This window comes from Heterocephalus glaber, unplaced genomic scaffold (assembly GCF_053883595.1).
Source record: "Heterocephalus glaber isolate CG9 unplaced genomic scaffold, H.glaber_assembly_v1.0 deba00001688, whole genome shotgun sequence".
Taxonomy (NCBI): domain Eukaryota; kingdom Metazoa; phylum Chordata; class Mammalia; order Rodentia; family Bathyergidae; genus Heterocephalus; species Heterocephalus glaber.
The window spans coordinates 5,437,771-5,449,771 of record NW_028258413.1 but is presented as its reverse complement, the minus strand read 5'-3'; the positions used below and the strand labels follow the sequence as shown (position 1 = coordinate 5,449,771).

The 12,001-nt window shown below is 50.9% G+C and overlaps 1 protein-coding gene across 7 annotated transcripts in view; it reads right to left on the bottom strand.

Annotated features, from left to right (window-relative positions):
* The window catches only part of Tbck (TBC1 domain containing kinase), a 221,309-nt gene that overhangs the window by 9,850 nt on the left and 199,458 nt on the right, over window positions 1-12,001 (bottom strand). For 6 of the 7 annotated variants that reach the window (XM_004866237.3, XM_004866236.3, XM_021245451.2 and 3 more), the window contains one exon: window positions 9,586-11,313. The exons of the other annotated variant lie outside the window; for it this stretch is intronic. In XM_004866237.3, the coding sequence (XP_004866294.1) occupies window positions 11,203-11,313 (111 nt within the window). In that variant the 3' untranslated portion in view covers window positions 9,586-11,202. Of the gene's footprint in view, window positions 1-9,585; window positions 11,314-12,001 lie in introns of those variants that run through there. 7 annotated transcript variants of the gene reach the window in all.

Below are 12,001 nucleotides of genomic sequence, written 5' to 3'. Positions count from 1 at the left end.
AAGGGGGCAGAAATGTGACACCTTCCCGTGAAGGCACAGGGAGACCCCAAACTGCCAAAGCCCCGCCCTGCTGGGACCGAAGCTTCCCAAACCTCTGAATGGCTTGTTGGTTCTGTGGGGCTCAGCGGAGCAAGGAGACGGAGGTGAGTGCATGCGTGAGTGTATACGTGAGTGCTTGTGTGTGAGAGGCGGCGGGGGGGGGGCTCTCACTTTTAAATCCAGGCCGAGATTCCCTTCTTGGTGTGTATACCGCAGTCAGCGGAGAAGTCGGCCTCAAGGCGCTTGCTGTGCCCTAAGCCCCACACAGAGGATGAATTTCCTCTCCTGCTGTAACTCGAGCTTCCTGGGCTCCCGGTCCAGCAGGATTTTATCAATGGTAACAGCAGAAATGTCACGGCCCCCGCCCCAGCCCTGGCCCACAAACCCCACCTCCACCAGCCTTCCTGTGCTGGACGCGTCCCAGCCGGACCGCACGAGGGAGAGGGAACAGCCTTCCTGAGCTCTTGTGTTCCGGCCGGGCCCTGGCTCCAGCAGTCATCTTGAGGCCCGGGCGCTCGGAGGGCTGCCTTTGTCCAGTGACCCTAACCAGTAGCCTAGAGGGTGCCAGGCAGCGGCTGGCTGCACTTTCTGGAGTCCCCCTGGGCTGCGGCCGCCTCATCGCCCCGTCTGTCACCGTCACCTCTTCGGTGACCGGGTTATACACAGGCTGTGGACGCATGTCACGTCCTCGGTCCCCTGCCTGTGGCCTATCTTCCTGAAGATGTGAACTTCCGGAGGCCGGGTAGGAGGGTCCGTGCTGCGCCCTTTGGGGCTGGAAGCTGGCAGGGATTCCGGCAGACTTCTGGGCCCTGCCCCACACTTCCTGGCTTAGCAAACCTGAGATCCCCTGGCTCTGCCTTTGCACTTTTAGCCACGGGGGCGATGCCATTGCAGAACTTTGAGAACCACCATTCTGGACTGTGTCTTACAGCTTCTGCCCACCAACAGGTCAGAAATAACAGACAGGAGCAGGCCCTAGCAGAGGTCCCAACTGATGTCCGAGCTGTTGCCTCTGTTAGCATCGCAGCCGATGAAAGCACAGCTTTCCTGTGTGTTGCTTTCGAAGCAGACGTCACTTGCTCGCATTCAGGCAATGTAGGTGTCCACTCAGGAACTTCAAACTTGCAAACCCCTTATGTGTGAACGGTGACCGATGCCATGCTAGGAGACTGGGTCTCCCGTCAGTGCTGAAGAACGACCATGAGGGAGCTGCAGGGGTCATTAGATTCGGGGAGTAGGAAAGTTTCTTTCTTTGGTGGACTGGCAGCTACTGCTAAAGCTACTAGAGGGTGGGGTAAGAGGGACTGAGTCAGGAGGAAATGGGGGCAGGCGCTACTTGGTACCTTCTATGTCCGCCTTTTGAGGGACAAACTGAGGACACAGTTCCGCCGTAGGTTCCCTCGCTTCCCTTCTGCACCCTCCCCACAGGAACAGGTGCTTTGGAAACATCCCCAGTGCTGGTGCTGTTGCTTCTGTACCCTCAGACCTTCAGCCCTGTTCCCTCCTTCGGTCCCCGATGTTCAGACCCCTTCCAGGAAAAGCAGCTCACAGCCATCCTGAGGCCGCTCCCCTTCAGCTGACCCTGTCTCTACCACCAGACTGAGTCTGACATTCAGGGCTCCTTGCGTCTGATGTCCCGAACTGTCCAGTGGCCTCAGCTAGGGTCCTGCTCCATGCTCTAGCTCCTCCCCTCTGTCTTCCGTCCTCTGGCAGGGGGGCAGGCGGATGTGTCCAGCGGCAGCGGGAGCCCCAGCCCCAAATCCAGGCTGGGCCTGAGGTCCCTGTGCTCCTGGTAGAGGGGCCTCTGTCTGCTCACGCTCCGTCGCACAATCCCCCCTTTTGGGTCTGAGGACAATTCCTCAAGAGCAAGAGTGCTGCTGGCGTCTTCTCCATTTTCCTCGACTTTCCTAGCCCATCCCGGGCTCACAGATGCCCTGATTACGGAAGTCACCTCTGCAAGCCACAACATGCATCTCGCTCGCCAGTTTCACCTGGGTGTGGCTCTTCCGAGACTATCGGGTAGCCTGAGCCTGTCCTCCAGGCCGGCGCTTGGTCAGGGCCCTCACGCGCACCACACTAATCCTCTCCAAGAGCCTTCGAGGCCTGCATGATCACGAAAGTCGCTTGCAGGTGCCAGGACCAGGCAGGGAAGAGCCGAGACCCCCACTTCCTGACTCAGTGCTCACTCGTTTCCCCTGCCTGCTGCATTGGAGCCATCGCGTCGGTGCAAAGCATGCGCACTCCTCTTCACACCGTGACACACGCATTTCACACTGGGAGTGTTCTTGGGGAAGCGATTTCCCATGGGACCAAAAGGCCACCAGCGCTTCTCCTTGAGGAAGGAACCCTGTGCGACCAGAGACCGTTACCCTACTCCATTAACTCCACGTTTGTCTCCGATGAGTGTTTGCAGTAACACACATCTGGTGACCTTAGAACTGAAGGTCCCAGGGGGAAACTTGCTCCCAGGAATGACTCTTTTGTGTTAGGTTACTTCTAGAACATAAGCGGTAAGCCAGCTACTGTGGTGAAGTAGAAATCTCTCTTCCGAGCTCAAGTGCTCTGATTTGGAAGAACTAACTCATTACTGTATCGGTAATTAAGCAGCAAGAGAGAGACTTTTCCCTCCTGCTTTCTGCTCAGTGGCACCGAATCATGCAGCAGTGCTTGCATGGAGATAAAATTCCTGCTGTGAGGCCCGGGGACATGTGGCCACCACCTGCAGCAGAATCAGCCCCTGTGCTGTTGGGACAAGGGTGTGTGTTAAAGGCTAAAGCCACCTTTACAGGGGGAGGGGACAGGGTGGCAGTGGGCAGGGCTGGGGGCTCCACACAGCGGACTCCAGGTTGGACCTCGGGGATTCGGGGCACCGAGCAGTGTTGGGATGGCAGTGTGTCTAGAGGAGCCCGTTTCATACAGGTTCAGAAGGAGCCAGTGGCTGGCGCACCCAGTGTCTCCTCCAGGCAGCCACAGCCCGGCAGCTGTGAGGCTTCAGGAAGGCAACCTTAGTGAGCAGGTGCTGATTCCTTGGAGCCCAGCTGGAGTAGCAGAAGTCCGCAGTGCCTGCTCGCACTCTTGGCCACGGACAGCTCCAGGGTCCTCCTTTCTCTCTGGCTCTTCCCCAGGCCACTGCGACTCATCTGCCTTTTCCTGGGGTGGCCAGGTAACTCCCACGCAATAAACGGAAAAGACCTCAACTGTGGAGCAGTGGAGCTGTTAAGAGTGAGCCAATAATAAGGTGAGAGCTGTCCTCTGGGAGGTAATAATGACAAGTAGAACCACAGCTACCCGTCTTCACGTGCTCTCCTGCTGTGCGTCTTTTGGCCCGTTAGCCCTCATGCCAGGCTTCCAAAGCAAGCACTAATCAATCCCACTTAACAGGTGAGGAGATTGAGGCCGAAGGGCACAGGCTACTTGCCTGAGGGCGCAGATGTGAGCAGAGCTGGCAAGCGGCAAAGCATCAGAATCTGGAGCACAAAGGCTGCTCCTGGAAGAGCTGCCCTCTGCTCACCCAGGAAGGGCCAGGCCAGCCTTTGATGAGCACGCCCGGGGTCTGCTGCCTGTGCCTCACTTGGGCTTCTCCTTCCGGTGCCCAGGTGTGCCAGCAGACAGCATGTGCTGCCCTCTCACACCCACAGAAGGCTCACGGCTCAGTCAATGCTGCTGGCTGCTTTTTATGCCAGAACTGCTCTCTCCTCCTCCGGATGCTAAACAGTCCCCAAAGCCTCTCTGTGTGAACTGTGCTGGTTTCCATGGCAATAGCAACATGAAAGTAGTACCTATCTTGTCCTCAGAGAGCTGGGCGGGGACCCCCATGCAGGCAGGACCCGAGAACCACACCCGGACCCTGTCCCTCTCCTTGCTTCTCCCTACAAGAAGGGCACTGGAGTCGGGTTGGTCTGCTTCCGGTACGTTTCTGGGGTTACTCTTAGGGTGGGCAGCAGACTTTGCTCAGTGAGAGGCTGTGCCCTCCCTCGCTGCTGCTGCGAGTGGTGTGACTGGTGACCTGCATCAAGGCCCCGCTGGTCACTGAGTCCCTTTCCCTTGGTTGGTCTTTTTGTGTATGTAAGGCTTCCTGGTCCTTTGCTTGAGTTCCCATTCCATGTAATGAAATCGAAAATGAGATTCCAAGGTCTAGACTCTGGCTTGGAGTGGAAGGCTAAACTGTGGGTTTTAATCCAGCTTTACAAAAGCTCTGAGTTGGGAGTAGTGGTCACCGATGCAGCCATAAACTGGGGCTTGGTTCTCATAAACTTCACTTGGGAACTTGGTTGGGAAAGAGCGACTGGCAAGGAGTTTTAGGGCTGTGGCTCTAACGCCATGAACTTCTACCCAAACTGACCCTGCTACCTGATGCGACGCAGCGGCTAAATCACGGAGGTCGCAGCGTAGGGCAGGACCCTGGAGAAGGACCCTGCACGCCTCAGGGCATGGGCAGCACTGTGGCAGTCTTTTTCTTTTTATTGGTACATTTGAGGTGTGTAACGAGCTCCTTCCTTGTGGGGAGTTGGTATGTGGACATAACATCTTTTGGTCCCCTTCCTATTTGCAAAAGATCTATCTCCCTGTTTCCTATTTGTCTTTTACTTTGCTCTTTTTCATGCTTTGGGTTTCTCATGTAAGAGAAACCATGTGATGTTTATGCTTGTGGGCCTGACTGTGCTTTTTCAGGTTTTTCTCCCAATACCAGTTGAAGAAATGGTCTAGGAATATAAAAAAACCATGGCCAGCCAAGCCATGCACGCGGTAGATTTGAGTAAGCCACCTGGTCAGGTTTGAGAAGAAGCTGAAACCCGGCTAAGCAAGGCCACAGCTCTGACCAGGCCAGCAGCGGGACAAGGGTGCCCTGCTCATTCATCTGTGTGGAATTGGATGCCAGGCCAGTTGTTTGCTGATACTCTGCCCGGTGGTGATACTTAGAGCCTACTGAGCTAAAGCCCCTTCTCAGGTGCCTATTAGAGAAGGCAACAGACTATGGAGTTTTGTACCCCAAAACAAGTCCAGATGTATTTTATAAAGTCAGGGTCACATCGATTCACTCTCTAAATCTATATTCCAAATAGCAGTATGCCTGTGCTCTCCAGACTCTTATTAATGCACTTGTCTTGTAAAATAGATGCCACTCTTTCTTGACTATGGTGTCACATAGGTGATCAATTTCTGTCCTCTGTGATGCTGCTGAGCCGCACTGGATGACCTTCAGCCTGCAGAGATAAACGGGCTGCTTTTCATCTCCCACACTGGGCTCTCTGTGAGGCAAACCTCAAAGCTGCTTTGAAGTTGCGGAGACAGCTGCCAGAGAAGAGGGAGATAAAGCCTCGGGAAGAGGGGGTTTGAAGAAAGTTAATCTCTGCCATGGAGGTGCAGACGCTTATTGGCAAAACTAAAACTGCCAGATTGTATTGAGGGAGTTGAGATTATTCCAGAGAGCACGTTTTGAGTTGATAAAATTGGGTCAGGGAAAAGGTGTGTAACACAGTTCTCTGGAAGGCCCTTGGAGTGGCTTTATCAGTTCAGCAGCAGTGGCTGCTGTATTTAATGGAATCAGGCACAGAGGTGAGCAGGTCACCCTAACCCTGCCCGGGAGGGCTTTTTGGGTGATGTTAATATGACCAGAGAGATGAGAATTATTTGTGGCATCAATATTTCTCCTTTAAAACTTACACAGTAGAGCAAAGATTTGGGGCTGATAGTTTTACATAGTGGTTGTGCCGTGACTTACACGAATTGTGAACATGACGTTTGCAGAGCACTTTCCACTTATGTGGTGCTATTCTGGGGCACAGGCTGGGGCAACACTGCCCGCCTTCTGGTCTTGAGAGCGTGGCTTGGTGTCCCCTGAGTGGCAGTGTTTCCAGCTCGCTGCTAGCTGGCAGCACAGGATCTCTGGCCTCTGCCTGCAGCTGGAGACGCTGGTCTCTCACCTCTCGCAGTGAGGTTGCGGAGGTCCGAGCTCCCTGACTGCTTCAAGGAAGGCTTGGCCCTCAAGCAGGGGCTTAGGGCCTTCCTGTTGTGAAACAAAATGCCCTTGAGAAAGCTCAGCCCCACTCCCAGCAGGAGAGTGAACAAACCCAGCCCCAGCTGGTCCTCACTCTGGGGCTGCAGGTGAACGTGCACCTGGCTCTGGCCAGTGAGCGCAGGGCCCGGGCAGCACAACCAGTAGCGGGGTGAGGATGTGTGGGTCCTGATGGCTCCCTTCACAACCTACCGTGCTCAGTTAAAAAAATAACTAATTTGTACCAGATGAATGTATTCAGCATTTATAGTAATAGAAGTGACACCCAGTAATGTACTCACAGAAAATTTCAATCAGGGTTTCAACAAATGCCTAACAGCTCTCTCTCTCTCTCTCTCTCTCCCTCTCTCTCTCTCCTCTCTCTCTCTCTCTCTCTCTCTCTCTCTCTCTCTCTCTCTCTCCCTCTCTCTCTCTCCCTCTCCCCCTCTCCCTCTCTCTCTCTCTCTCTCTCTCTCTCTCTCCCTCCCTCTCTCCTCTCTCTCTCTCTCTCTCTCCCTCTCTCCCTCTCTCCCCCCCCTCCTCTGTTCTCTTCATCTTTTCTTCCTCCCTCCCTTCCTCTGTATTTCTTCCTTTCTTCCTTCTTTCCTTTCTCTGTCTCTGTCTCTCTCTTTTTCTGTGTCTCTATCTGCCTTTCTCTCATTTCAGTTACTGTCCCGGGCAAGACAAACCAAGAGGGCCAAATAATTGCAATACTTTGTTTCCTCACTTATTTTTTGATTTAACAGAGTTTGGCTGTGACTAATATGAATTTTGATATTGTTTTGCTTAATCAAAAGGGGCAATTTTAAATTCATTTCAGGATGTCACAATTATTTATAAGACTATATTATCTTATAAGATTGTTGTACAAGTAGTATGTAAAAGCTTGTTTAAGTTGCATATCACCTCTGAAATTTTAAATAGCTTTTATATTACTGGAAGGGATTAATGTTAAATTGACATGTGCCATATTTACTACTTTGAAATGAGTGGGCTGATTTATTAAAATTATCTCCTTTTAATTATTTCATTCACTTACACATGTCATTTACAAGTAAACATATGTTGGGATATATCCATTGGGTTCGTAAAATATTAGTTACCTAGAAGCCATGATAGATACTTCAACTGCTTTTTGTCTAAAAACTAGTGATAAATATCTGCAGGCTTATTTAAACCTATGTGAGGCCTTCTCTATTACCTGGGTGCTGTGAGGCTCACTGCTTAGGGTTCATGTTAGCTAATTTAATGTGCAACAGGTGAAGGATATGATTTCCTTGCTACCAGAAAAGCACTACTCCTCTGCCTCTATTTAGGTTCCAGATGGTGGCATAAATCAGAATGACCATCTGACACTAAATCATGTTGACGAAAAAACTTGTGTTACAGATGAATGCCAAGTTAGTTGGGAGGGTGTAATGTCACTGAGTCGGAGTAGCTCAAAGTGATGTGCACACTCCTGACCCTGATCAGCCTGTGGCAGACTATGTAACTGGGAGAGTAAATGACTCAAACTCACCTTCACCTCTGAATCAGTGTTTGTGGTATTTCTTTTCTGCCTGGAAATGGGTGTGTGCACCCCAGTTGCTCAAGGAAGGCCTTCATCCCCAGGCAAAGCTTGTCAGGGCCCCGTGCCAGGCCAGGCTGGGGGACGGGTGTGTGCACTTCCGGTGTGAGAGCTTCCGGGGTCTTTGGAAACAGGGAGCAGGCTCAGTGAGGAGTGAAATTGGTCACACCGGGCATGGTGTTCAGTCAGTGCTTTGTCCCGTCATGTAGCCACACTTAGCTAATGATCATGTGTGAGCACAGAGATTAAAAAAATCTTCACCACCTGCTTAAAAAGTAAGATTCCTTTCCTGGGTGTGCATCATTTGGCCAACTCCCCTTTGTGCCATTTGGCCTCTGTTCTGTAATCATGCTCCGCACATGCCTTCCAATCCTCAGGGAGTGGCATGGCGTCTGCGGTAGGAATGCGTGCTACAAGGGATTACTTAATGACCTCAAAGGTAAGTTTAGAAAAGATGTGCAACCTGGCAGTGAGAAATTATCAGGAAAGTTTATATCAGAGCATAAAAGTAACTTAGGAAGTGACCACGTTGACTTCTATTTCTTCTCTTTCGCGATGAACAGACTAGAAATGGCTCTTTTCCCCACCTGCCGGTCCATCCATGACTAGGAAAGGGACATAAAGATGGCCAGTCCCTTGGCGTGCTCCCAAGAAGACCAGAAGAGAAAGGCAAAAGGGTGGCTTCTGTGTGGGCCGCAGACTCTGCTAAAGCACACGGCGCCAGTGTGGTTTCCCCCTGGTGCTTTCCTGGGTAGGGCTCCCTGGAAGGGAGGTGGGAGCTGCCTGATGCACAGCAGGGCATCCTAGACAGCCACGCTCCTCAGATCGGAACACTCACGTGCGGACTCGGTTGCCTTTCTTGTTTGGATATTTTTGTTTTGAGTGTGTGAGCAGGATGAGGAGGTGAGAAGACCACTTTCTAAGAGTCATATACAGTGCATTCCAGGGTCACAGGGTCAGCAGCCAGTTTATCCCACATGTTCAGTGCTTTGCTTTTGAAGTTCGCACATCACACAAGGACTGACCCTAAGCTGCCCCTCAGTAAGTGTGTAATGGACTGAAACTGGTGTCCTTTACTTTATCTGTGTATGATAAACAGAGAACTAGTCTAGGAATCAGGAAATTAGAACTGTAATTGGGTTTTTTTGGTACTGGGGATTGAACTTGGGACCTTGCACTTGCGAGGCATGTGCCGGAACCACTGAGCTAAATCCCCAGCCCTAGAACGTAATTTTGGATCTTTTTCTAGCTCCATGATCTTTGCAAAATCCTTTCACTCTCCTTATTATTTTGAACAATGACGTCTGGACAATGACATCTATTTTGAACAATGCGCGCGCGCGTGTGTGTGTGTGGTGCGCGCGCATGGGGTGGTGAAAGAAGAGACAGCAGACACCAGAAACAGTGCTAACATGATGGTGCAGGGGCAGCAGCACACTGAAAAGGATCACGGGTTACATGGCTGCACCCCACTGGGCAGCAGTTATGGTCAACACGACTGAATCACCTGGCACGGAGTAATAAGCCTGCATGTAAAGGTGGCAGTGATGGGATGCTTCTTCTCATTTTACTATTGAGAACATTAAATAATTTGTATGTTTAAAATTCCCACTTTTTTGAAAAAAGCCTAAATATGTCAAATTTTAGATTAAATGAAAAATCCTGATGGAGGTTGGTTCCGATTCTACAGCAATGTCTTACACAGTAGGTATTCATAATCTATTTGGTGAATGAACAAACATAATTGAATTGAGTAAAACAAACAAAATATCATGGTCCCTGGGACCTGGATAGCCTCATGCAAGAATGAAGTTGGATCCCTGCCTCACTCCATATGAAAATTCAATCAATGAGCCCGGAAGCCCCAATGGGAAGTTGCGACCTAATGGTACAATATTGCGCTTTTGGTGATGAACGGTTCGGGCATTAGATAGTGATGACAACTGCACAACTTTGTGAATATAATAAAAAGCACAAAATCACACACTGTAGAAGGGTGAATTTTATGGCATGGTATTCAAAGTCTTTTTTTTTTTTTTTTGGTACTGGGTATCGAACTCAGGACCTTATGCTTGCGAGGCAGGTGCGGTACCACTGAGCTAAATCCCCGGCCCTCAAAGTCTATTTTGATAAAATACAAACACAAAACAAGTTGCAGTAGTAACAACAAAGCCATGGCCCAGAAAGTTACACTGAGGCTTTTATTGAAATGTCCAGATGAGGTGCTCTTTATGCTGAAGATGAATATAAGCTATAGAGGAAGGAGCATTTGAATTCAAAGCAAATTTGGAGATAAAGTCAAAAGATGTACTTCAATAATTATGAGATGCGTATTTTTTCAGATTTCTGAAATGGGATTATACCTTGTAATTGCCGGTGTGTCACAGTTTATCTGGCTGCATTTTTCTTTCTTTGTAGTCTATAAAATTACGATGTCTTAGAGTCAACGAGTAACAGTACTTAAGTTTCCAAGTAGTATGGCAGAGGCTGCTGGCTGTCCCGCAGCTGGTCTCTCTTCCTCCACACAGTAAGGGGTTCCTTAGAGCTGGGGACGGCTGTCAGCCAGAGACTATCCTCGAGCTCCTCGTAGCTAGACGTGGCCGCGCCTGCGTTCTGGCCACACCGTGTGAGCAGAAGAGGCGAGGACTACTTACAGTTTGTGCCCTGTCGGAAGGAACGTGCCTCTCTTCTTCTCTTATCCTTCCCTGTTTTTTCTTTCCCTTCTCTCTCCCTTCCCTCTGTCCTGCATTCCCTTCCTCCTGGATTGCAGATGTGATAGCAGTCGTTTTCGTCCAGGAGACAACCAGGTATTGAGGGTGGAGATGCAGGAGGGGGATGCCTTGTTGGGAATGATGGTGCAGCCCACACTGCCGGGCTGACCATGCAGACTGACGTGAGAGCAGAACACCTGCTTTTGGCCCGGACTTCTCTGACAGGAGTTGCACACGTATGCTACCAAACACTGTTTCTGAAATTCATGTTCCTGGGAACGAACTTTCTGCAGTGGGCTGAACACACACATGTGTGTGCATACACACAGTCCACCTGGGCTCACTCACCAAACACAGCCCTTCCTTGCTTAAGGGGATGCGTCGTGAAGAGCGCCTGAGTTTGTTTTCATGGGAAGATGCTTCCAGCGCACATCTGGCCCATCTTTCTAAGTAACCCTTGCTTAGGACCATCTCTTGTGCAATGAAGGACTGGTCTGCAGTGGAAGTGGGATCTCTTCTTTTTGGTACCAGGGATCGAACTCAGGACCTTGCGCTTTTGAGGCAGGTTGGCAGCACCACTGAGCTAAATCCCCGGCGTAAGTGGGATCTCTTGACAGCACTAATCTGCCTGTCAGCCAAATTCCTTCAGCTTTATGCGAGTGGCAGTGTGGTGAAGATGCATGATCAGATTTCATTGCTGAGATCAATCTTCTGTCAACACACGTACAGTCATGTTCCCTGCATGGTACTGAGCACGTGGGCCATGAGACTGACAAAATTCCCCCGGGGCAGTCTGATGGGAATGTGCCCGTCAGGACGCGCAGCTGTATCTCAGGGTGACATGGTGGTCGGGGGCGCCCCGTGTCCCTCTGGACCCCACTGCCCGTTCTTCATATCTGGGGAGACGGCACAGTGAGGAGGCCGGTCGGCTTGATCCTGTTGATGCCCCCGTCCAGAATGCAGACCCGTGGGTATTTCATCTTCACGAGATGAGCTGCAAACTGGGGGAAATGGCCGGGTTATAAAGGATGCATGGATTTCCCAGCCCATTTTTCTCAGGCTATGAGAGACAAAACAATGTTAACGTGACCTCTACTGTCACTTTTGTATAAATGTTATTCGGTTATAAATTAAATCAGTCTAGTCGGGTGATACACAGCTTTATGCTATGGGATAAATGTGTCTCTTTAGTACTCTTGGATTTTTTCTTGGACAGACTAATAGATGGCAAGTAATTCAAATTCAGTTTAAAAGGTGTACAGAAGTGACCTACTCCGTTCCCCGAACCCATCCCCAAGGTGGCTGTGGTTATTATTTTTGTAACCCGCCAGTGACAGTCAATCTCAAGTCTATTTTGAAAATTTTCTGACGTTACCGTCAACTTCCTAGTTGCACAGTGAGGCCATGAACTTGGACCGCATCCGAGGGCCTGAGCCACCGCGGCTCCCGGAAGCCGTGCACACCGGGGCCTCACGCATGTTGTGTGGATGAGCCACGGCCCCGACTTGCCCACAGCCTGCTTTCCAGGCCCCGTTTCCCTTCCCCACTCCTACTTTGTGACCCGCCCGTCGGCCCCACCATGCATCACCCTGCCGAGGATGGGCTCCGCTGTTCGGAGCAGGCCACCCCTGTGGGGAACACGCCCCCTTTCCCACCAATTCCCGCCCCCAAGCTCCCTAGGTCCTACCC